Source organism: Cyprinus carpio, chromosome B5 (genome assembly GCF_018340385.1).
Source record: "Cyprinus carpio isolate SPL01 chromosome B5, ASM1834038v1, whole genome shotgun sequence".
In the NCBI taxonomy this organism is placed as follows: domain Eukaryota; kingdom Metazoa; phylum Chordata; class Actinopteri; order Cypriniformes; family Cyprinidae; genus Cyprinus; species Cyprinus carpio.
The window spans coordinates 5,222,190-5,244,216 of record NC_056601.1 but is presented as its reverse complement, the minus strand read 5'-3'; the positions used below and the strand labels follow the sequence as shown (position 1 = coordinate 5,244,216).

At 35.9% G+C, this 22,027-nt stretch overlaps 3 protein-coding genes across 13 annotated transcripts; 2 read left to right on the top strand and 1 right to left on the bottom strand.

Annotated features, from left to right (window-relative positions):
• Nucleotides 1-42: 42 nt before the first annotated feature.
• On the top strand, nucleotides 43-6,881 carry capga (capping protein (actin filament), gelsolin-like a). Of its 4 annotated transcripts, none has more exons than XM_042723814.1 (9): nucleotides 43-238; nucleotides 3,716-3,909; nucleotides 4,093-4,247; nucleotides 5,130-5,291; nucleotides 5,419-5,568; nucleotides 5,908-5,994; nucleotides 6,177-6,309; nucleotides 6,391-6,482; nucleotides 6,567-6,881. In XM_042723814.1, the coding sequence occupies exons 2-9, from the start codon at nucleotides 3,717-3,719 to the stop codon at nucleotides 6,630-6,632; spliced, it is 1,038 nt and encodes a 345-aa protein (XP_042579748.1). In that variant the 5' UTR covers nucleotides 43-238; nucleotide 3,716; the 3' UTR covers nucleotides 6,633-6,881. The 4 variants fall into 4 exon arrangements, with proteins under 4 accessions (XP_042579748.1, XP_042579745.1, XP_042579747.1 ...); XM_042723811.1 differs by having other exon boundaries at nucleotides 3,713-3,909; XM_042723813.1 differs by lacking the exon at nucleotides 43-238 and adding an exon at nucleotides 2,182-2,337 and having other exon boundaries at nucleotides 3,713-3,909.
• A 1,481-nt stretch (nucleotides 6,882-8,362) lies between these two features.
• Nucleotides 8,363-15,151, top strand: si:ch211-114c12.5 (butyrophilin subfamily 1 member A1). Of its 6 annotated transcripts, none has more exons than XR_006154827.1 (10): nucleotides 8,363-8,504; nucleotides 8,610-8,698; nucleotides 8,938-9,058; nucleotides 9,180-9,524; nucleotides 9,632-9,760; nucleotides 10,172-10,261; nucleotides 10,379-10,405; nucleotides 10,502-10,528; nucleotides 10,621-10,685; nucleotides 15,015-15,151. XR_006154827.1 is itself a non-coding variant. In XM_042723806.1 (10 exons), the coding sequence occupies exons 4-10, from the start codon at nucleotides 9,474-9,476 to the stop codon at nucleotides 15,036-15,038; spliced, it is 405 nt and encodes a 134-aa protein (XP_042579740.1). In that variant the 5' UTR covers nucleotides 8,363-8,504; nucleotides 8,610-8,698; nucleotides 8,938-9,058; nucleotides 9,180-9,473; the 3' UTR covers nucleotides 15,039-15,151. The 6 variants fall into 6 exon arrangements, 4 of the variants coding, with proteins under 4 accessions (XP_042579740.1, XP_042579739.1, XP_042579737.1 ...); XM_042723806.1 differs by having other exon boundaries at nucleotides 9,180-9,554; nucleotides 10,172-10,223; XR_006154826.1 differs by lacking the exon at nucleotides 15,015-15,151 and having other exon boundaries at nucleotides 10,621-12,004.
• tp53 (tumor protein p53) lies at nucleotides 12,387-20,112 on the bottom strand. 3 transcript variants are annotated; one of them, XM_042723800.1, is made up of 11 exons: nucleotides 19,911-20,112; nucleotides 19,135-19,203; nucleotides 18,864-18,909; nucleotides 18,611-18,787; nucleotides 15,261-15,444; nucleotides 15,035-15,147; nucleotides 14,790-14,899; nucleotides 14,557-14,696; nucleotides 14,343-14,440; nucleotides 14,014-14,117; nucleotides 12,387-12,934 (listed from the first exon to the last, which is right to left on the bottom strand). In XM_042723800.1, the coding sequence occupies exons 2-11, from the start codon at nucleotides 19,179-19,181 to the stop codon at nucleotides 12,838-12,840; spliced, it is 1,116 nt and encodes a 371-aa protein (XP_042579734.1). In that variant the 5' UTR covers nucleotides 19,182-19,203; nucleotides 19,911-20,112; the 3' UTR covers nucleotides 12,387-12,837. The 3 variants fall into 3 exon arrangements, with proteins under 3 accessions (XP_042579734.1, XP_042579735.1, XP_042579736.1); XM_042723801.1 differs by having other exon boundaries at nucleotides 18,611-18,784; nucleotides 19,911-20,111; XM_042723802.1 differs by lacking the exons at nucleotides 18,611-18,787; nucleotides 18,864-18,909; nucleotides 19,135-19,203; nucleotides 19,911-20,112 and adding an exon at nucleotides 16,946-16,990.
• Nucleotides 20,113-22,027: the final 1,915 nt, after the last annotated feature.

Below are 22,027 nucleotides of genomic sequence, written 5' to 3'. Positions count from 1 at the left end.
GGAACAGGACCTGGCTGCGCCCATTGTTGAAAGAGTACAAAAAAGGCATGGTGATCACTGATTATAACCTGAGAAAGACGTTTGACACTCACTGCTCAAGACTGAAACCTCAATGACATATAAAAGAGAGTTATCCCAGACCAACATATAAAATAAGCTACTTGATTAAAATAATATTACATGCCCACATTCCACTTGTCGTAGGCCTAGAGGTCGTTATTTGACTACACAGACTGTGGTAAGTATATGTGGTATGAAGATGTACTGTTATAAGTTACTAGAATGATGTGAAATGAATTTAGTGAGTGAAAATGAAATTAATATATCTCTTGTTCCTTGTATACTGCATTAATTTAAAAGTTAAGTTCACGAAATAGGAAAAATCTGTCATAATTTATTCACTTTCATGCCATTTCAAACTTGTATGACTTTGTTAATATTCAAAACACAAATTAAGATATTTATAATGAAACTGAGTTTTCTGTAGTTGTATGAAAGTTCCCGCAACCAATCTTTTGAACATCCCAAAAGGTCATTAACTAATTAACTAACAAATCCATATTAGTATGTATGAAAGTGTGTGTGTGTGTGTGTGTGTGTGTGTATATATATATATATATATATATATATATATATATATATATATATATATATATATATATATATATATATATATATATATATATATATATATCTATATCTATATCTATATCAGGGATTAATCGAATCAAATGTGATTGTCAGGCGTTTCTTGTTAGTAAAGCCAGTTCTCTGATTAGTAGTAAATCTCCATCACCTGCTTTCAGATGAAGCAGCATTTACTACACAGAGCCGTAGTTCTCTGACAAGCTATGCAAAATCGCATTCATAATCGCAGACGATATAATTGTAGGATTATGAAATCGAAGAAATCATTTGCGATAATGACCGCTGTTTGCGCATCTTCTCAGTACACTACGGCTCTGTGAATGCTGCTCCATCTGAAAGCACGTGAAAATACCACAATTAATAACATGTTTTTACTCCAAACTCACTTCATAACATCGGTAGAGTGTTTGAAGTAAATCCTTCTGTGAGATGATGTGGCTTCTTAGAATAAGGCACACAACATATTTCATAGTATTCTAAGCAGTTATAAAGGCTATGTCGATTAGCATTGCATTATTATATATTTTATAATAATAAAAATTAAGACAAACTCAGATAAACCATATATTGTCGTAGTTGTGTGTGTGTGTGTGTGTGTGTGTGTGTGTGTGTGTGTGTATGTACACACACATAAGTACAGTCTATCCAAGAGCCATTTTGAATGTTTTATTAAAAATTGTCTATTTTAGTTTAGAAGATATATTTTAAGAACACAATAACTTGTAAAGCATGTCGCTGTCTAACCTGATCAATACATTCATATTGAGATCATCACACGCCACATTACAAAGGCATATATATATAGAGAGAGAGAGATTTATTATGCATGTTATTCATTGGATATGAAATAGTCTAGCCTAAACTAGTGACTTCTGACGGTTCTTTCATGCTCTGTCTTACACACCCAGTAAATGCCTTACAGTAAATGCCATAGACACAGTTGCAATTTTTGCTTAGGCAGTTAAGTTGTTTTGCCTGTGTTAGTAAAAATAGACCTGTCAAAACCCTCACTACAAAAACCTCAGTGTACTCCCATCCAACACACAATAATGACTAATGATGGAAACTACCTCCATTATAAATGAGGAATCAGACTTAGTTATCCTCACTTCGCATTGCCATATGTTATAGATCTAAGTTACGAATCCTAAGCATGGGTTTTTTCATACGTAACAGCTCTCATGACATTTGTGGATGAGGTGAATCATAAAAATACTGAAGTTCTTGATAAAAATAGAACAAGCTTCAGTTCATTGGGTTACATTTTCAGACAATGTTCTTTTGACTTTGTCTTTTTACTTTTCATTACTCGTGCCCTTTATCTCTCACTCTTTCCATAAATATAAATGACACGAGAACGGGATCAGTTAAATGATGTGCTGCTTGTGTAGTCAAAAAGAGATGTGTTTGCATACAGTGTGTTTGTAACAGATGTGAGATGCTGATGATCAGAATTTCCCTGCGGCTAATCGTTTGGTTAACAAGCTTTTGTCTTCTAACCTAGAGCTTCACATAGTCAATGCCTCAATAACTGTGTTTGGCCTTTGTGAGTTACTGAGGGGGAAATGGCAGGAAGTTATGATGCAAGTTAGTCAACTGTATATGCAGTAAAGCAGATTGTTCAGGCAGCAGTTACATTTAAGAACTGTCTGGAGCTGGACTGACATCAACAAAGACCATTGCATTAAGGTAAGAAAATGACAAATACATTTTTTTTGTTGTGGCTCTTCAAAATATGAGTTAAAAAATATAACTATATATAAAGAAGAATATTCAATATTCTTTTTATTTTACAAAAAATAAACTATTTACCTATTTTAGTACTTGTCTTCAGTACCTATATGACAATGTTGAACTTCTTTTTACATAATTATAATATTTATTTGAATTCCTTAAATTCAAATTTGAATCGCAGTTCTGTGTTCTGTTTGCTTTAAATTTAGGAACTGAATTTGAAAATAATTTTTAGTTCAGTTCTAAGCGGTGCTCAACCCGGCTAAGGACTGAAAAAATGGTACTAGTGCAGTGAAAAAAAAAAATCATTTTGGTTGCGATTTCATCAAATTGTTTTTTACTATTCATACTTTATTTGAAATTTATATAGGGAAGTGAAAAAAAGGAGGTGCAGCAGTGGTCTAAGTGACTGTTCGACCGCTTTACCATCTGCTCCAACATGACACAAATGTACACTCATAATCATTCAAGAGGAAACATAGATGTCATCTCAACCTCAAGATGTTTGATATGGAGATTATGTAAACATTTAGATATTTTAAAATCGATCATGTGAAACCAGTCAAATGATGCTGCATCACTCTCCTGTGGTGTATTTCTGTTTGTGACCTCACATCTTACCGCTTAATGTGATTAAGTAATCACTGTAAACGCAGTGATTAGGGGAGAACTTGCTCTGTTGATCTGTCTATCTGTCTTTGGTGAGTGTGGCTGGGTGTATGTAAGCCATGTGTCTTGTATGGCTGTGCAACAGTTTTCCTTATGAATTATTTGTGTGGCACAATTGCATCTCATTTTACAGCTCTATTATATGTGATCTCTCTTCTCTCACCTCCCACCGGCCATCCCATTGTGCATCTCTAATGGAGCATGCAATCCCGTGCTCTGCTTCCATATCTGACCCCACTGTCCGCTGCTCTTTCTCTCCCATCACTTCCCATATTTCAACTTTCTGTTTCCTGTATTCCCATTTTCTCCTTCCCTAAACCATTCTTCTTGCTTTCTGTCTCTCTCCTTCCATTCGTCCGTTATTTAAACATGCCATAATTCTCTGTTTGGATTGCATTGCTTCTACAATATCCATCATATTTCATTATAACACATGATATTCCCTTCCTTATCTCCTTGCTTTACCTGCTTCTGTTCTTCCTTGTACATAGGCTCTCTTCTTTCTCTCTCTCTCTCTCTCTCATCCACTCTCGCTTTCTCCTCGCTTCATTCCCCCTTTGCTTACCTCATCTCCTCCTCTCTTCACTTGTTGCCTTTCTCATAACACAGCCCCCGACTTTTACGTGAACACATGCTCTTTAATCTTGCTCTCCACCCTCAGCAGGATGCTTAATCTGCGGGCGGCACAGAGCCAGTTTACCCATGAAGTGCGAGAGCCAGGGCTGTATGTCTGGAGGGTTGAGAAGATGAAGGCCGTGCTTCTTGAACCATCACAAAGGGGAATCTTCTACAATGGGGATGCATATATTGTGCTCAGCAACCGTGGAAAGGATGGAAGTGACCTACACATGTGGATGGGTGTGTAGCATCTGTTTATGCATGTATATAAATATAGAATGAATGAAAATGCATCTGATGCTGCTTGTATACAGCATTGTTAAAATATGCACTGTTGAAATATTTTTGGTAAATTAAGTAAAAATCTATAAACTCCTGTAGATTTTGCATTTTCTCTTGCTGTTGGCTTTTCTTCCCTGATAGGTGAGAAGTCGTCCCGGGATGAGCAGGGTGCTTGTGCCATGCTTGCCACTCAACTGGACAGCTTCTTGGGAGGAGAGCCAGTACAACACCGACAGGTGCAAGGATACGAGTCACCTGAGTTCATGGGAGTCTTCCCTAAAGGAGTCAGCTACAAGGTGAGAGTAAGGGACAGCAGTAGACCAAAAACAACAAATCAGTAAAAATAATTGAATACTGTATTCAACAAGTGTGCATCACATTTACATTTATTAATTTGGCAGACGCTTTTATCCAAAGCTACTTACATTTGAGGAAAATATTAAGCAAAATAAGAGCATAGATAAAGTGAAAGAAATAGATTTTTTTTTTTTTAGGAGGCGGTTAGATGTTCAAAAAAGAGATGAGTTTTTAGTTGTTTATTGAAACTTGTGAGGGATTCAGCTATCTGGACGCAACCGTCTTTTTTAAGAAACGTAACAGTTTAAAAAAAAATCACGAGTGGGTTGTAACTGGTGTGTTTTATGTCAGAGAATAAAACATGAAAGTATCTTGAGCCTGTGTGAACCACGGACCTTATTTTAGGGATTTAACCAAAATCCCATTCAAAAAACCCATTGACTCTGGGACGATGGAACCAGAAGTGTTAAAATGCTAACTCGCTTCCGAGTTTTTGCCTACAAAGTGACATCATAGTTCCACCACTCTATTTGCACAAAAATCAAGCCATTTTATGTACTCTTGAGGACCCCCTGGTGGCCACGGGGCCCTAAGTAGCTGCTTAGTTCACTTATGCCTTGGGCCGGCTCTGTACTGAAGACTGGAGTCATGGCTGCCGAAAATTCAGCTTTGCTGTCAAAGGAATACATTTCATTTTAAAAATATATATTCAAATATTGTAATAATATTTCACAACATTGCTGTTTTTGTTCTGTTTTGATCAATTAAATGCAGACTTGGTGAGACTTTCAAAAACCTTTACAGACCCCAGACTTTTGAGTATTTGCAAAGAATGTGCCTTTATGAAATTACGGCATTGCTAGTTTCTCTATCTGTCTCAGGAAGGTGGGGTGGATTCAGGGTTTAAGAACACCAGGTCCAGGATTGGCCCTGTTACACGTCTCTACCAAGTCAAAGGAAAGAAAAACATCCGTGCAAGAGAGGTGGAGCTTAGCTGGGGGAGCTTCAACAAGGGCGACTGTTTTATATTGGACCTTGGAGAGGTGTGTATGTCAAAAAAGTTATTTTTGTAATGTTGTCTGTCATTGTGCTGCTATGGTATTTTAGTTGGATAAACATGGCCAGTCATTTAGTTGGTGTTATCATGCAAATGCACATGTTTATGTTCAGACTATAGTCGCATGGAGCGGTTCCAAAGCCAATATGTTTGAGCGTCAGAAGGTGCGTGAGATCGCAATGCTGATCAGAGACACTGAAAGGAATGGGAAAGCTCACATCATCGATGTGACAGAGGGAGAGGAACCACTGGAGATGGTTCAGGTGATCTTTAGCTAATATCCTAATGATATTTGGCATTAAAGAAAAATTGATAATTTTGACCCATACAGTGTTTTTTTTGGCCATTGCTACAAATATACCCCAGCGACTTAAGACTGGTTTTGTGGTCCAGGGATTTATATATATATATATATATATTATTATATATATATATAATATATATATATATATATATATATATATATATATATATATATATATATATATATATATATATATATATATATAATATAAACCTATAAGGTCAAAGGTTTATTTAATGATTAAATTATATAAAAATGTATTATAATCAAACTACATCATCTCTATTTTTGCTTAAAAGCACTTGGTCCAATCCCAGCTCTGAAGGACAGCTCAACAGAGGAAGACGCTGAAGCAGACATCACTAATTCTGCTTCCCTTTACAAGGTCAGCTCTCCCTTCTTTACAGTGTATTTTGGAGGTATCAAAAAATATATATATCTAACCTTTTTTTTTTTTTTTTGGTTAATCAAACTGTTTGTCTATCTATGAATCAAATCAAACAAAACCAGTTACAAGTATGTTATAGGTAAAATAATAGTTCACATTATTATAATTATCTCTCTCAGGTGTCTAATGCGACATGCCAAATGACCCTGACAAAACTGTGTGACAAAGGCCCTTTCGGTCAAGAGCTGCTGAAGAAAGATGACTGCTTCATCCTGGACAATGGATCTAGTGGGAAGATTTACATTTGGAAAGGTGATTGTGTATTTTTTTCAAGTTTGTGTGTGTAGTAAATCAAACTTTTTTTGGTTATTGACTTCTTTCTTTGATACACAGGTAATGGAGCCAGTGCAGAGGAGAAGACCATTGCCCTGAAGGTGGCAGATGAGTTTATCACAGAAATGAACTATCCCAGGATGAGAACACAGGTACAGCAACGGGCAGCTCATGGTTTCGTTTTTATTACTGTGCAGAACTGTCTGCTCTTTTAACAAATTTCTTTGTGACCTTAGGTGGAAATTCTCCCTCAGGGACGTGAATCTGTCCTCTTCAAACAGTTCTTCAAGAGCTGGAGTTAAACACACACCAACATATAGGATGTACTGTATGTAGAAAATGATACTCATTTTGTATAATCACAAAGCATACTAGCTTAACTTATCTGTTGCAACTCTTTGCTATTAGCCAAAACATTCGTGTGTGATCCCAGGTATTGTGAAGACTGGGATGGTTGACATTTTTATTCAGGAACTGCCTATTTAATAAATATAAATAAATCTGTGAATTGTGCATAATGCTTTGCATTAATACAAAACTCCTGTAAATAACCCAGTGGTCTGTTAACCTTTGCTGTATTGTATATTGAGCCTCATATTAGACCGATATCAAATATCAGGACAAAAAGTCATTTCTGCAAAAGGATTCCCAACCAAGTATTGAGTGCATAACTGAACATAATTATTTGAAGGTTGACTTTTTTTGTATTAAAAACACTTTTCTTTTATTGGTCAGATGAAATATGCTAATTTTTTGAGATAGGAATTTTGGGTTTTCATGAGCTGTATACCAAAATCATCAGTATTAAAACAATAAAAGACCTGAAATATTTCAGTTGGTGTGCAATGAATCTAAAATATATGAAAGTTAAATTTTATCATTACATTATGGAAAATAATGAACTTTTATCACAATATGCTAATTTTTTGAGAAGGACCTATACAGTCCCAATGCTTATGCAAGCACTATGCGTATACAAACATGGCCTTCAATGTGATGGTATTTTATCTTAGAGATACGCACCAAGATATAGGATGAGCCGTATATATTAACCTAAAACTGAAACCTCCATCAACCAAGGACTTAACTAATAAAAGCTGAAGCAAAATATGGCACAATTACATTCTTAATTAGACATTCTTCCATTATATTTTTCAGTTATGTTTAGAAATGGCTCTACAAAAAGATTAGGAGCATTATGGACTCCTTAAAGTATCATTGAGCATATTAAACTCTCATGACTATTTCTTAACGATTCTCACCAAGTAGATTTATTTTACAGACATCTTTGAAATGTTTTGGGAAATAGATCTAGCTGATCTGAGTAACATTTTAATGCCTAAACCTATTGTTCAATGAGGTGATTTCATTTCAATCAATATTTGAAGTTATCTTGAAATTAAAGTCATCCAGGTGTGGTGAGAAAAATAAACAATATTATAATGATGAGCAATGAGCAATCATTATGTCTGTTGCTGTGGCAGTTGTTTAATGTTATTTTAGTGTTGCTGATTCAGCATGTATTTTTATCCATTTACGTCATTATATCAATGAAACTGCAATTGCCTAAACAGGATATGAACAGTTTCACATGATTCATTTCTGGTCTTGGCTTAGTTTGAATGTCACAGTAGGTTTAAATAATATTGGCAGAGATATTGATTTCAGTTTTATTAATTTACTTTATAGTTTTGAAGTAGGTCAGAAACTTGGGGAAAGTGTAATCAAATCTTTTGCTGCCTTTATTTCCTTTCAAGTCAGTTTGCTCAAATTTAAACCAAACACAGTCATGTTTGTATGTTGTCTGTTTTATGTAAGTTATTTTGACTTTGAAATGAAATGTTACAATAGCGTACGTACAATAGCTTTTCAGCCCACATAAACTGATTATATAAGCTCATAATGCCAATGCCTTTATCACTGTTCTCCCCTTAGTTAACATAAGTTTACACGAACTGATAGGTGATCATATCATGCGTCAGTGACTAGGGTGGATCGAGGAGACAAAGTTCATTGTATAGTCCACACAGATGGACGTGATACTGCAGGAGAGTATCTGGGTCCTTGTGCTCTGCTTCTGCTGGCGTGCAACACAAATCTCTGAGCTGGCCTGCTCCCTCAATAGAACAATGTTTTCAAACCAGCCAACATGAAGAGCATCCTGAAGGGCAAAAGTAAGTTTTAGAGACTATGATTTTAGCAACAACACCATAACAATTTAAACTGTTTAAATATTTAAAAACTAGCCTAAATATTATAGATGTTTGTTTTTGTCACAGATTATGAGGCGCCTGAAGCTGGTTTGAGTAACTCTATCGGAGCTGTACGCTGGAATCTTCCTGATGAAGGTCTTCAGGCTCACAGCAGGGTTGGAGATTTGACGTCTATTTGACATCTGATAGAAAACGTCCAATAGATGTAGCCTATTGCAGATGAGCAAACACTCTAAATAATACGTCTTGCCGATGTAAATGCTGACGTCAAATAGACGTCTCCGTGATGTACATGTGCTATCAGGATTTTATACATGGATTCAATAAATAAGAAGTTAATAGTGGGTAAATTACATTTTAAACACAATATTGACAGATCCTTTGTCTATTGTAGATTCCATTAAAACCACAGCAGAATTACGCTGTGTTCCAGACAACTCGAAATCCTACTTGGAAATAACATCTGGAATGCTGCTCTAAGTTAGAGATCCATTGTGTGAACTCGGGGCCGATCAGTAAGACCCAACTTTAGCAAGACGCCTCATTTGACGTCACTGTTACCACACAGTAATGGGTGTGTGTCTACACATAACATCTCAAATATTTCAGTAATTTCTGACGATGTGTGTGTTTTAGCCTGGCTCCGGTGCAGACGAAGGCCCAAATATCAGTGTGCATGCAGAGCCACATCTGGAGCAAGGCCGCAAACTCATCCTTGAGTGGGCACAGGAGCTCAAGAAAGTTGACGACATGAGTTCATGGATATAAGAGACTTATTTTATGTATAAACATCATGCATTGTTTTCATTAAGAAAAAGATGTTATATGTTTATATTCTCCCTCCTATAGTTGTTTAGTGAGGGCCCATGGCGACAAGAAAGAAATGCATCTTGGGAGCAGAAAGAGAACAAGGTGGATTCTGCCAAGCATATGGAGCAGAAGATCATGGAATGGGCTAGAGAGCTACAGACTGTGTCTGGGGTTAGGATAGTGGGTTTGACCCCATGTGACGTATGTAATAATGTGCAAAATCTGTATACAGTATATTTTGTGTATACATGTAAAAAAAAAAAAATTCCTGTGTACAGCGCTGTGGTGTGATGACACAACAATTAGCCTGTTTTCTGAAGCAGCTGGAACTGAAGAAGGGGAAAATCTTGCCTCTGTTGCCTTTTTTGGAATTCATTACTTGGTCTCTACTGAACCAGGACAGCCAGGTACAATTTTAGATAAAAGATCAATAAACATTAAAAAATAACAACAGAAAGAAAATCTAGCTAGAGTCCATAGTTTACACCCATAAACTGAATTGATATCATTATCAAGAGATTATAGACAGGTACGAGCATCCCCAAGTTTATAATGTGTTTTTGAAGATACTAGACATAAACAGAGATTAAGTTTCAGCATAATTACAAATGCAGATGTTTATATATTATATATCTATTTATTTTTTATTTTATATTTTATTTTATTTTTTAAAATACATTCAGCTAAACCATTTCTTATTGTCAGTTACAAATTAGGGATATAACATTATCTCATATATGTTCTACAATATCTAATAATGTCATTTAGTAATATAAGCAGTATATTTATGTGTATGTATTACATATAATGTTTTTTAGGGTGTTGGGTCACAGCTATGGCTCCTCAGCAAACAGCGTACCTGGAAAACACGTAAAACTTTCACTTGCACCCTTCAATACACTAAAACGGTGATTTGGCAAATGATATTAAATTCCTTTTAGGAAAAATTGATAGTTTAAATGATTATAAACAATTTTGACGTGCTCATACTTTTTCATACTGTTCAATGCCATTTGTTTTGACAGAGACACCAAAGTACATTCCAAACTCAGGTACTGATTTCTGCATGTATCTTGTTCAGTGCACAATTTAATGTGGAAAGCATCTAAAAGCACTGTTGTAATAATGTTTATCACTGTTTTCTATAGTATGGAGATGGATCCGCAGTGCTTCAGGTATCACTGATTCAGCCGTTTATAATTCAGCTACCAATGAAGTTCCTTTTGGCTTAAGAAAGCTTTTACATTTTATCTTTGCAACTGTTTAGTGGACATCACACTGGACCCTATGACAAACCACCCATGGTTGCAGCTCTCTGATGACAAGAGAAAGGTACAGGAAGCTCTGAATGAAACTGAAGTGTCCTTCAGTACCCAGCGCTTCGACAGCTGGCCGTGTGTCCTGGGCTGGGAAGGGCTCACATCTGGTCGGTACTATTGGGAAATTTATATTGCCAACAATGGCTACTGGCGTATTGGAGTGACTAATGCATCCTCCAAAAGGCACGGTCGGTGTCCCATGAACCCCTCTGAGGGCTTCTGGACAATATGGAGAAGCACACGGCAGTTTTATGCATGCACCAAGCCGGAGATTGAGCTACCTCTGTCACTTGTGCCCAAAAAGCTGGGAGTTTACCTGGACTATGAAGAAGGACAGGTGTCTTTCTATAAAGTAGAGACACGGTCACATATCTTTACATTCATCACAAATTTCCGTTAAAAGTTGTACCCGCTTTTCGCACCACTGGATGGACGCACACTTATTACACTGTCCTCCACAGAAGTCACACCAGAGGCGTCCTCTCGTGAAAGTGTACAATTCTTTTAACTTGACAAATGTTTTAATAGGGGATTAATGAGCACAGATAAGATGCCCTTTTAGTGCTTAAATACAAATACAGCTGCAAATCATCGTGCTCAAGAGCAGATTGGAAAGGTGGATAAAATTATTACAATTGTCAGATCTAAAGGATGAGATCCTGTGGGTACTGTGGAGTTGTTTTGGTTGTAAATTTCAACTTAAGTACAGTTGCACAATTCTGAGGATTTTCACGAGTTCCCTTTTAATGGAAAATGATGAAATTTTGCATATCCTAAGACCGCTCTGGTGTCAATGTGTGCAAAGTTTTGTGAATTTTAAATGCTGTACCCACAATGCACAGGTTAATTAGTCCTTGTGGCGTATAGCTAACAACGTGATAAATCAATATTCTTAAAATCATTTTTGTAAGGTATGCTTCTGAATGATATTCTAAATTTTATCTAAATCAAAAATGCCTAAGGAGGAGTACAGTGGAGTATGTTTTTTAGAAAACGTCTATATATAATTCATAAAAAACATTTGATCGTAAGCCACTTTATTATTAACAATAATGCAAGTTTGCTTAATACAGTACCATCTACTGTGGAAATAAGGTGTGTACACTTAGTGGGTGCGATTTGAAACCATCCTATTAAATTTAGAGTATTATGTATCCAGGATGGTTTCGGAAGCTTTGCTGCTTGGAGTGCCAACAATGAATACTTTAAGAGATTCATAAAAGTACTTTACAAGCACCCTGTGATTATCTACACGCTCCAAATTGATAGTTGTAACACACAGAACAATGTTTTTTAAGTAAATACAATGTAATCATTTTATTATGAATCTTAGATGCATGCAATTTTTTTGTAGCTTATCTTCATTATTTAAAACCATAAAAACTTTACTGTGCCATAATGCTGTAAAAATGTTACGGTACATTAATGCTGGAACCAGAAAAGAAATCAAGACACAAATGATTTTTTTTTTTCAAAAGAATGTATTTAAAAAAAAAACCTTAAATGCATGTGTGTATATATGTATAAAAGATAACTATATGTATACAGTAAAGAAAGGAAAAAAAACAGCATAAAAATATACATCAAGTTGGAACACTAGAATAGTATTATCAAGATTATCAGGAGGGACTCAAACATGCCCTGAGTTCTTGACAATTTAATTTGCTTATGAATATGAACGGAAATTAACCTGATAAAAAGGATTCCAAAAACAAAGTGTAATTATTATTATTATTTTTTATTACAGTTATTTGGCTTGTAACCATTTATGCTGGTTTTATCTAATCAGTAATAGTCTTTTCTGGATACAAAATACTGGCATTAATATTTTCAACAAAGTGGTCATCCAGGAAATATTTGCAGGAAAGTGACCTGCACTGACCTACAACAGGAATAATCCCACACATGGTTAAATCTCATTTCTGGACATTCATTTATCGGGTCTTGCTCTTCCAGTGCTGATAAAGCACTACACACCTACAGAACCCGGCCATTACTAGCCTCATTCATATAGACCACTTCTGAATCAGCTGACTTACAAGGGTCTTAGTGGAGTTAACAAGATAACACATGACATACAGGGCTGAGGAAGCATAGATCTGCAAATCACCAAATGCTTCCTGTGACAAACTGTTTTAGTCAAACAAAAGCAAAAGAAAGGCATCCTAATCAGAGTCGCTTTTTTCATCTTTAACCATTAGTTTTTTGCCTCTTTTGGGCTCAGGTGTTTGGCCATCCTTCTCCTTCTTGCCCTTGGTGAGTCTAAAAAAAAGATATATATGTATAATAAATTAGTTGAAAATAATAATTTATGAAATAAAAGATTATAGTGTAAATATAGGTGTCAAATGAGCTCTGTTGAAAGTATATATATATATATATATATATATATATATATATATATATATATATATATATATATATATATATATATATATATATATATATATACATACACATCTCCTCGATTGTATTTTGCCTGTGTCAATTATCCAGCAAAATACCAGATAAGGCACATTCCAAGGATGATTTATTAGACCGTCTTCTAATGCTGCATGAAATCTAAACCATTTGAAATCATAAAGCATAGCGCTATTGTAAATTCACTGCGATTCAATAATAAATAAATATATGCGCTGTGGGTTTAATATACGGTTTATTTATATGCGCGTAGGTTACTAGCATCTCGGAGTGGCTCTGTTCACAGGAAGTGCTGCTGCACACAAACCGTTATCATTTACAGTTACATGGACGGACCGTGTCAATCATAATCTCTGCATGTGCTAAATGTTCCTCTGCGAACAAGGTGCACCATTCTATCAGATTTATAAGGTAAATCATTTATAAACCTACGGCAACAAAGGAGAATACATTATTATCTTTCTAAATATGTTGAATGTTTGAATGTTTTTATGCCCACATGTGCTTGTTCAAGAAATGACAGTGGCTGTAGCATTTCTAACACAGAAGTGCCCAGATGTTAAAGATCAAGAGGAGTTTTGAATTAAATGTTTAGTGAATATTAAACAAGGATTATTTCAAGATGTAAAGTATTAAAAACAGCCGTCAGGCCGTTGACGCCCTCTGCAGGCATTCAATATAATACATAATGTACATAAGTTATGATTACATTGTTTTATTACATTAGGCTATGTATTGCTATTATATATGTATTTTAAGTTTAGATCTATTTATTACTACAAAAAAAAAAAAAAAAAGATCCCATTACTCAAATTATTCTCAGAATAATCGACTGATTACTCGATTACCAAAATAATTGTTAGTGACAGCCCTAAAAAAGACCTTTGTGCAGGGTGTAGTTGTGGCATATCACCACTTACAATTTCTGCCGGTATCTGTCCATTTCAGATGGAGGCACCACGTCACTCAAATCCAAACTGTCGTTAATCTTCTTCAACATTTCATACCTTTCTTTACCCCTCACCTGTATGAAGAGAAGGCCAATATTAAAAGTCATACAAACACAAACTACACTTTGTTCTTGGTCTTAGCAAACCGTATTTGCATTTAAAAAGCACAAGCTAGATTAGTACACTAGCACCTTTCACACAGTGGAATTTACCCCTCAATCAAACCAACTACCATTTCCATGAAAATCACAGGAGGATGATTAAAAAAAAAAAAAGGACACAGGAAGGTGCATGATCACCTGCAGGGTATAAATCTCTTCATCACTGCTCCCACTCAGTTTGGCCTTTTTACTGCCCTCGGGTCGAGGCACAGATGAAGTTGACTCTTTTGTCAAACCTGTCAGATCGGTTTCACATTAATATGACATTTTAAAGAAATTAATGCTTTTATTCAGCAGTGTATGTGGAATTGAATTGAATGTATTTCCTACACACACACACAAGCAAACTTACTACGCTTATTAGTAGAGGGGGTCTTGCCCAAGGTTTTGGTCTCCTGGTCTTTCCTGAAGTTGCTCTCCTCAGTCTTTCTGTCTCTGCCTGGGCATGCGCACACACGCACCTCGAAAGACCCTCGGCCCAGCAACTGACCGCTGCAAGACAAGAGTAAAAGTAGATTTGATGATCCTTGGTATCCACATTGGAACACAATTCACTAACAGAGGAATTAAAGATTGACAACTCACTCATGAGTCTCCAGAGTGATGATTGTGAGGATGGGCCGGCGATTCATCCCTCCCATGCAACTACTGTTGCACATAAAATTAAATAACACTGTTGTGAACTCTGCTCCCAGCTGAAAAAAAAAGCACAGGAAAGAGTGACATTACAATGATGAAACTTACAACAGACAAATATTAATACATTTGCAATTAAAATACTTTTTTTCCATTTACTCTTGCTTATTATAGATCAAAATACTGAGACTGACTTGAGGAGCTTCGTATGGAACCACCACACTGTGCCTCGAGTTAACTTCATCCTCCCTGTAAAGAGCAAGCGAATTTCCTTCCACTCGGATCAGATGAGCAGCAGGAGCCAATCCTGAGGAGGGAGTAAACAGACTTGTTAATTGCTTTTAGTGGAACTTGCACCAGTATAGCTGGTGTTTTTCTGTACATTGGTGTAAGATTGGATGAGAAAGAGCATGTCTATACCATCACCATCTGGGGTTCTCTCATGGTGGGGACATCGACGGACCACCTCAGCCACGTGTTCGGACTTCTTATAAATGGCTGTGGCTCTGATCACCGAGCCCTGGGGAGGGGCAACGTCCACCACCATCTGAACTGGACAGGTTTTCGCCAATTGGCAAAAAAGCTTATTCAGATCAGATGAGTACTGAAATCAGAGAGAAAGAAAAGGTGCTTTAAACTCATATAAACAAAAGTCGCACGTTGAAATAGGGGGCTTGAAATATTAATACGTCACAGCAGTTAGTATTAGTAGGAATCACACAAGTCAACAGAACGTTCATAATAGGGCTGCACAATTAATCGTAATTAAATCGCAATTAGGCAGAAGCTGTGATTGTCATGCGTATTTTTCAGTGAAGCACGGTCCTTTGATCAGCAGTAAATCTCCATCTATAGGCCAGAGGGTGCTCTCACGCTGAAAATCCAAATATGCCCTGAAGAAGAAATCCAAGAAATGCCTATTGCTGCAGCTAAATAAACAGAAGATTGAACTGCTTTCATTGATTCAACGTGACTAACGTGACTGCGGTAATATATGGTTTATCTGAGTTCTTATTATTATAATTTTCATCATAATAAAGTACATCTATAATGAAATGCTAATCGACATAGCCTTTATCACTGCTTAGAATACAATGAAATATTGTGTGCCTTTATTATTCTGTTTAAGAAACCACATCATCTCACAGAAGGATTTACTTCAAACACTCGACCGATGTTATGAATTGAGTTTGGAGTAAAAACATTATTAAATGTGGTATTTTCACTTGCTCTGAGATGGAGCAGCATTTACTACACAGAGCCATAGTTCACTGAGAAGATGCGCAAACAGCGGCCATTATCGTGAATGATTTCTTCGATTTCATAATCCTACAATTATATCGTCTGCGATTATGAACACGATTTTGCATAGCTTGTCAGAGAACTACGGCTCTTGTATAGTAAATGCTGCTCCATCTGAAAGCAGGTGATGGAGATTTACTACTAATCACAGAACCGGCTTTACTGACAAAATGTGCATGACAATCGCGATTAATCGCGTTCGATTAATCGTGCAGCCCTAGTTCTTAACATTTGTTACTGAGAATGCTAACTGATATAAGGGTTGGCTTAAGATGATCAACTAGCGGTCCAACAATTGTCTACTAGTTGATCAGTGAGGTCAGCTACTTGAACTAGAATTTTGGTGCTTTAAAATGGACATCTTTAAGAGGTTTTAATGGACTGAAAGTGTACTAACAATAAAAAATAAACTTATCTCCTTTAAAACACCACTGCAAAAGCAAATTCACAGCCTTTAACAATAAGCATGCTAATTTTGAAAATATGTATTTGTAAAATTTATATGATCATTTTAAATATGCATTTGTCTTATTCCAGAAAAAAATGCATTCAATGAAAATAATGTTTTATCAAAATAAAAATAATGTTTTAACAAATGTTTTACCTAACCTAGTACATTAAACAGAAAGATTTGTAAGTGTCAAGTAAGCCTCAATCTTTACTACAAAAGTTCACAGATCTTGAAAAAATTAAGTTCAGACATATATTATTAAACTGATTAGTTTAAAATAGTATATATTATAGAAATTATAAAATTTATCACATTCAACATTTGAGCTTTTGAAATTGTATTGTCCTCTTACCATACAGATCATATGCAGTCGTGTAGTTTCTCACAGGATCTGAAACACACCAGTTTGACTATCTTGCACTATAACAGCCTAAAATTCTACTCTCTTTTCTAAAACTCTGTTTTACAGGATGCACTTCTCCCTCCAATGGTTAGATTTAACATTTTTGGATGTCAAGCGTCCCTGCTCTGACTCTTGTAGACTGCAGTTTTATGCAGAACTGGCACTCCCCTCCCCCACTGCTCTATGAGGACAAGTTCAGACATGTTCAAACTCAACAGACACAGCTTACTAATAAAACACTGCTGCTCAAAAAATTAAAATAAAGAGAAAAAAAAACTAAAAAAAAAAAAATTAAAGATTTCACAGATTACTGGACTTCGTAAAATATAAGTATGGTAAGATTTAATAATGTTAGATGGCTAAACACAACAGAGACTGACAAAGCTAGACATGTGACTCATCACTAATGTAATTGCTAGTGTACACTGAGGAGTAGGTGAAAGCTTCTTTGACAATGAATGCAGTCATCTTATCTTCTGCCGAGCAGCCATCTTAGAGCAACACCTCGTTCTACATACTGGACACGAGAGTGTGTATTAAAATAGATTTACTAAAATACACAGAAAATCTACAGAAGCTATAGCTTTTCCCCCAATTGTAGCTTTCTAATAATCCTGCCATTGTACACAATGACTGTTACTGGTTGTGTAATAAATGATTTTTCTAAGTCTCCCTGGATAAAATAATCTACTAAATACGCACAAGTGTAAATGTAAGCCAAAAGCACAGCCATTTCATTCTGCAACCTCTCCAAACTCATATATGATGAATTTCTAGTAACTTTATTGAGTCTGAATCTACATATTTGCTTCTATCGATTCTCCAAATCGCTTCTGTAGGGTTGTGTGGTATCATAGATTATAAAATAAATAGTCTTGCTAAAAAATTAGGATCTGAACCAAAAAAAGTACAACAGACAAAAGAGAGAGAAGAAAAGATTTGGTGAGGGGTGGGAGGCGGTGGGGCAGCACTTTTTTTTTTAACCCCAACGCTACCGGAGATGTTTTTGGCGCTCCACATGAGAACATGCCCATTCATGTCTTCAGACAATCCAATAAGAAACTGGAAATTCGATTTCTTATTTTACCCACTCCAGATGTTAGATTTACAAGCTGAATGACCACAAAAGCTCTCTTCACCTGAGTAGCGAATACAGATGGATGGGAATTCTGAAGTATTATTTAGGACAGGAACAAAGGAGGTGATGGAGAACGAATTAAGTCTCACGGTATCCTGGCAACATTCCGATTCAGCGCTCATCAGAAAGGACAATTTGAGTCTCCACATGACCTCAGGTACAAATGCATCCATGTATATATTTTAACTACTACATAATAACATTAGTTTACTACCAACTGTCACTAACTTTTAACTAGAGATTACCACTAACCCTTATCTACTCTCACTAGAAACCATTTTATTTTCCAAACAGAATATGAACAACTAATAGCAATAATCTGAAACAACCAAACTAATTTTTTATTTATTTAGGATGCTAGTGTATAGTAATATGAGATTAGAGGAATTTTATGGGTGATCGAGTACACTAAAGTGCCACATTTTACACAAGTTGAGTACTGTATGCATGGATGCATGTGTGTATTTTTAACTTACAGTGCAGGTCACAGATTTGGCGGTGCCAGATTGCGGGAACCCCAGTTTGAAGCCATGTTCCCCAGGATAATCAGTGGCAACAGGAACAGAGGCGGTTGGAGGGGAGGTGGACGGCTGAGGCTGTTCAGTCAGTACATTATCAAAAATATTTGGGTCGAAGGAGCTTGGAAGATACTGCTGAAACACATAAGAGTCCAGCACTGAAAAACAAGTATGAATACCAGAGTGTATGTAAATGCTAATTTAACAATACCTCATCATTGATCAATTCCCAGCAAGTGCCAGCTTCTTGAGTGGAACTGAGACACAAATTGGGAGAGAGGTAGAGAATTAGTTAAGCATTAAACTAATAAAGCACACACAATATACACAACAGAGTACTGATGCACAATGACAAGTTCAATAGATCTTGACCAACCAAAAATAAATAACCCAAAAATTATTACAGAAACCTGACATAATATTGCCTGCACCCACACAAAACTGAAGATATGACCGACGCCGGGTCTCTGTTGCAAACTTACATGAGGTTTCTCTCCCACAGGTCAGCAAACTCTTGACTTTCTGCCATGGCTGGTTTTAGATTCGCAAAACTACAGATATAACAAAACTTTCAGTCAGCTCAGCACTTGAGAGACAATATAAAGAAAATACAACTCCTCATTCGATATTTATTTAAAACGGTTCAGCCGGCGACGTTGTCTGTTTACGAAGTGCGATAACTTTCAAATTAAACAACCAAATCACGTTTGTAAACAGTATCGCGAAACGTTTTAAGGCAGGTTTGAATCAAGTGACAGCTCAACGGAAACATTCATATAAGCGCTCTTCTATGAGCCAAGTTTCGAAAATACCGCTAAGCTCACTACATTAGCTAATTTGCTTTACAAGCTAATAGCATATTTGTAGATACAGTTAAAGTAAACAACAACAACAACAACAAAAAAACATTAAAAGACAGATTTCTTAAAAAGACAAAACGAGTTAACGTGTTGCATTAAAAACCTATTTTAACAATTTCGACTGCTAGCTAGCTAGCTAACCTGATTCGTGACTGACGTTAAGATAACGTTTAAAGCGCCGTTGGGCCTCTCAGTTTCCGCTATTGTTAATTCATTAGTTTTAGTCTAAATTTTTAAATCAGTTTTTATCGCATCGACGTCAGCTCGTTGAAATAACAATATCTACACGCATAAAGTAATATTGTACTCTAAATCCCGACTTTATTGCACGAAATAGTTTCGAAAAAATGTGTCCTCACAGATTACGAATCAACACAATTGTCTCTCTGTTAAGTTACCTTGCGATAATTTACTTCCCCGACCTCCTCTCTCCAAACGGTTTAACGTTACTCTTGTAAGAGTCTTGCGGTGACGAGTCCCGAGTGACTCACGCAAGGGTCAAAACAACACAACATAAAACGGGCTTCTTACAAACCCAAAGCAAAATCCACGCGTGGAGTTTGAGGGATTCCCCTACAGGAGGGGCCTGGCTGACGTCAGCGTCACCTGACTGAGCACCGACCTCGTTTAGGGAATGAATTAAAAGAAAAAAAGATCGATTTTTAATAGACGACTGGACATTTCGTTCCCATTTTGTTTGAATTTTAAATGATCCAATATGTTACCGAAACCCGGACATGCTATTACAAAAGGCGCGAAATATGCATTATGAGGAAGTTGTTTGAAATATCCAGTCCTTTTTTTTTTTAACAGTGCGTTGCATTTAGAGAGCGTTCCGAATACAAAAATATTTGTTTTTTATTCTATATATTGGACTACATGACGTGACGTATTTTGCGAAGCGTATCTATCGATACATAGGCAAAGAAAGAAGTTAGAGATTAATAATACAGAGACAGAATTGATTTTATTAGGTTAGAAAAACTCATGAGCTCATCTCCAGGATATGGTATGGTAAGCATCAAATCAAAACTATATAAATCTAACAGAGGGATAAACCGAGAGTCACTAATTTTTACAGACATATGTTGTGTGTGTCTGCAGAAATGTCACCAAATACTGAGCTCCAGAGGCCTAACGTTACCAAAATAACTGCCTACCCAATTCACAGCCACAGAATTTCTGTGATTGCTACTCGTGAGTTATAAAATCATGCATGAAACCTGTGACCAGTCAGTTGAGTCCCCACATCACTTAAATAATAGAAGATGAGGTCTTTCATGATCGATTCATAAGTCAGACTGAAAGTGGTGTTATGATGAATAACATTTCAGAAATGTTATTATTTACTGTTATACGTCACTCACGTTTATGATATTTAACCGTTTAATGTACATTCAGCAGTACGCATGCATTTACTAGGAACAAAATGCTTGCACATACATTAGAAAGTTAATGGAGCTTAGAGGCAGTTTTTGGTCAACAACAGAAACTGTGATCCAGCAACCGGTGAGTCAACATTAACACCATTCTCTCTTTTGCATTTTGTGATTTAATAACACACCAAAAGAAATAAAACCATCAGAAACAAGTTAGTTTAGTTTATCATTCAAAATGTATACTCCCATATGAAACTACTAATTACACTTGTGCATCTCTGTTGTTCTCGGAGATAACAATGACAAATCACTCACAATGCAAACCACTTAATTTGATATCATGATTCATTCATAACGAATGTGATTTATTTAAAAAAAAAAAGGCATTGTATTATAATAAAAAAGAAAAGAGTTCAAAAAAGAAGACAAAAGTAGAATTCCACATCTATATTTTGTATAGTTAACATTACCAAGTGCTGTGGTGTATATATAGTGTTATATTTCTGTAACAGTATTGTGTTTTAGAGAAAGAAAACAAATGTACTTTGTAGAACATGTAATAGACCCATTATAGTACAAAATACATAATGAAACTTTACTAATTGTTGTTTTTCCTTTATTACACACTTAATTGCTGATAATTTATTAATTAAAATTATGAGCAGTTAATTTTTATGATGTCAAAGACTATCTTTGCCTTTAAATCACTTAGAACTTCGTTCCAAATGACATATGTAAGGTTTTACACAACACTGTGCTTTGTAATTAATTTTTCACCAAAAAGGAAAAATTATGGTGATCGATATTATAAACCTCGTTGTGGACAAATGCAAAAAAAAGAGAAAACATTTTGTCTGATGATGCTTCAGAGAAAGGCATGTGTGTGCATGTGTGTGTGTGAGGGAACATTCGAGAAAATGTCTGAAACCTACAGTTCAAAAGCGCATGTTTTTGAATTTCTCTCTGTTAAAAGAAAAATCAGATAGTTATATAAAATACACTTTAATTTGTTTATAGTGTGTGCCCTTTATTTAAGAAAACATAAAATCACCGGGTAAACTTTTACATTTCCTGTGTCATCTCAGTAGACATTTAGCACTTTTTTCAACCTTTTAACTCTGTTTCATGGATAAGAG

Coding starts and splice junctions, on each gene's coding strand:
- capga (XM_042723814.1), top strand. CDS start 3,717: ATGCTTAATCTGCGGGCGGCACAGAGCCAGTTTACCCATGAAGTGCGA. Junction 3,910..4,092: donor TGACCTACACATGTGGATGG/GTGTGTAGCATC, acceptor CTTCCCTGATAG/GTGAGAAGTCGTCCCGGGAT. Junction 5,292..5,418: donor TTATATTGGACCTTGGAGAG/GTGTGTATGTCA, acceptor GTTTATGTTCAG/ACTATAGTCGCATGGAGCGG.
- si:ch211-114c12.5 (XM_042723803.1), top strand. CDS start 9,474: ATGGAGCAGAAGATCATGGAATGGGCTAGAGAGCTACAGACTGTGTCT. Junction 9,761..10,171: donor TACTGAACCAGGACAGCCAG/GTACAATTTTAG, acceptor AATGTTTTTTAG/GGTGTTGGGTCACAGCTATG. Junction 10,529..10,620: donor ATGGATCCGCAGTGCTTCAG/GTATCACTGATT, acceptor GCAACTGTTTAG/TGGACATCACACTGGACCCT.
- tp53 (XM_042723800.1), bottom strand. CDS start 19,181: ATGGCAGAAAGTCAAGAGTTTGCTGACCTGTGGGAGAGAAACCTCAT. Junction 14,900..15,034: donor TTCCATACGAAGCTCCTCAA/GTCAGTCTCAGT, acceptor TTTTTTTTTCAG/CTGGGAGCAGAGTTCACAAC. Junction 12,935..14,013: donor GACAGATACCGGCAGAAATT/GTAAGTGGTGAT, acceptor TCTTTTTTTTAG/ACTCACCAAGGGCAAGAAGG.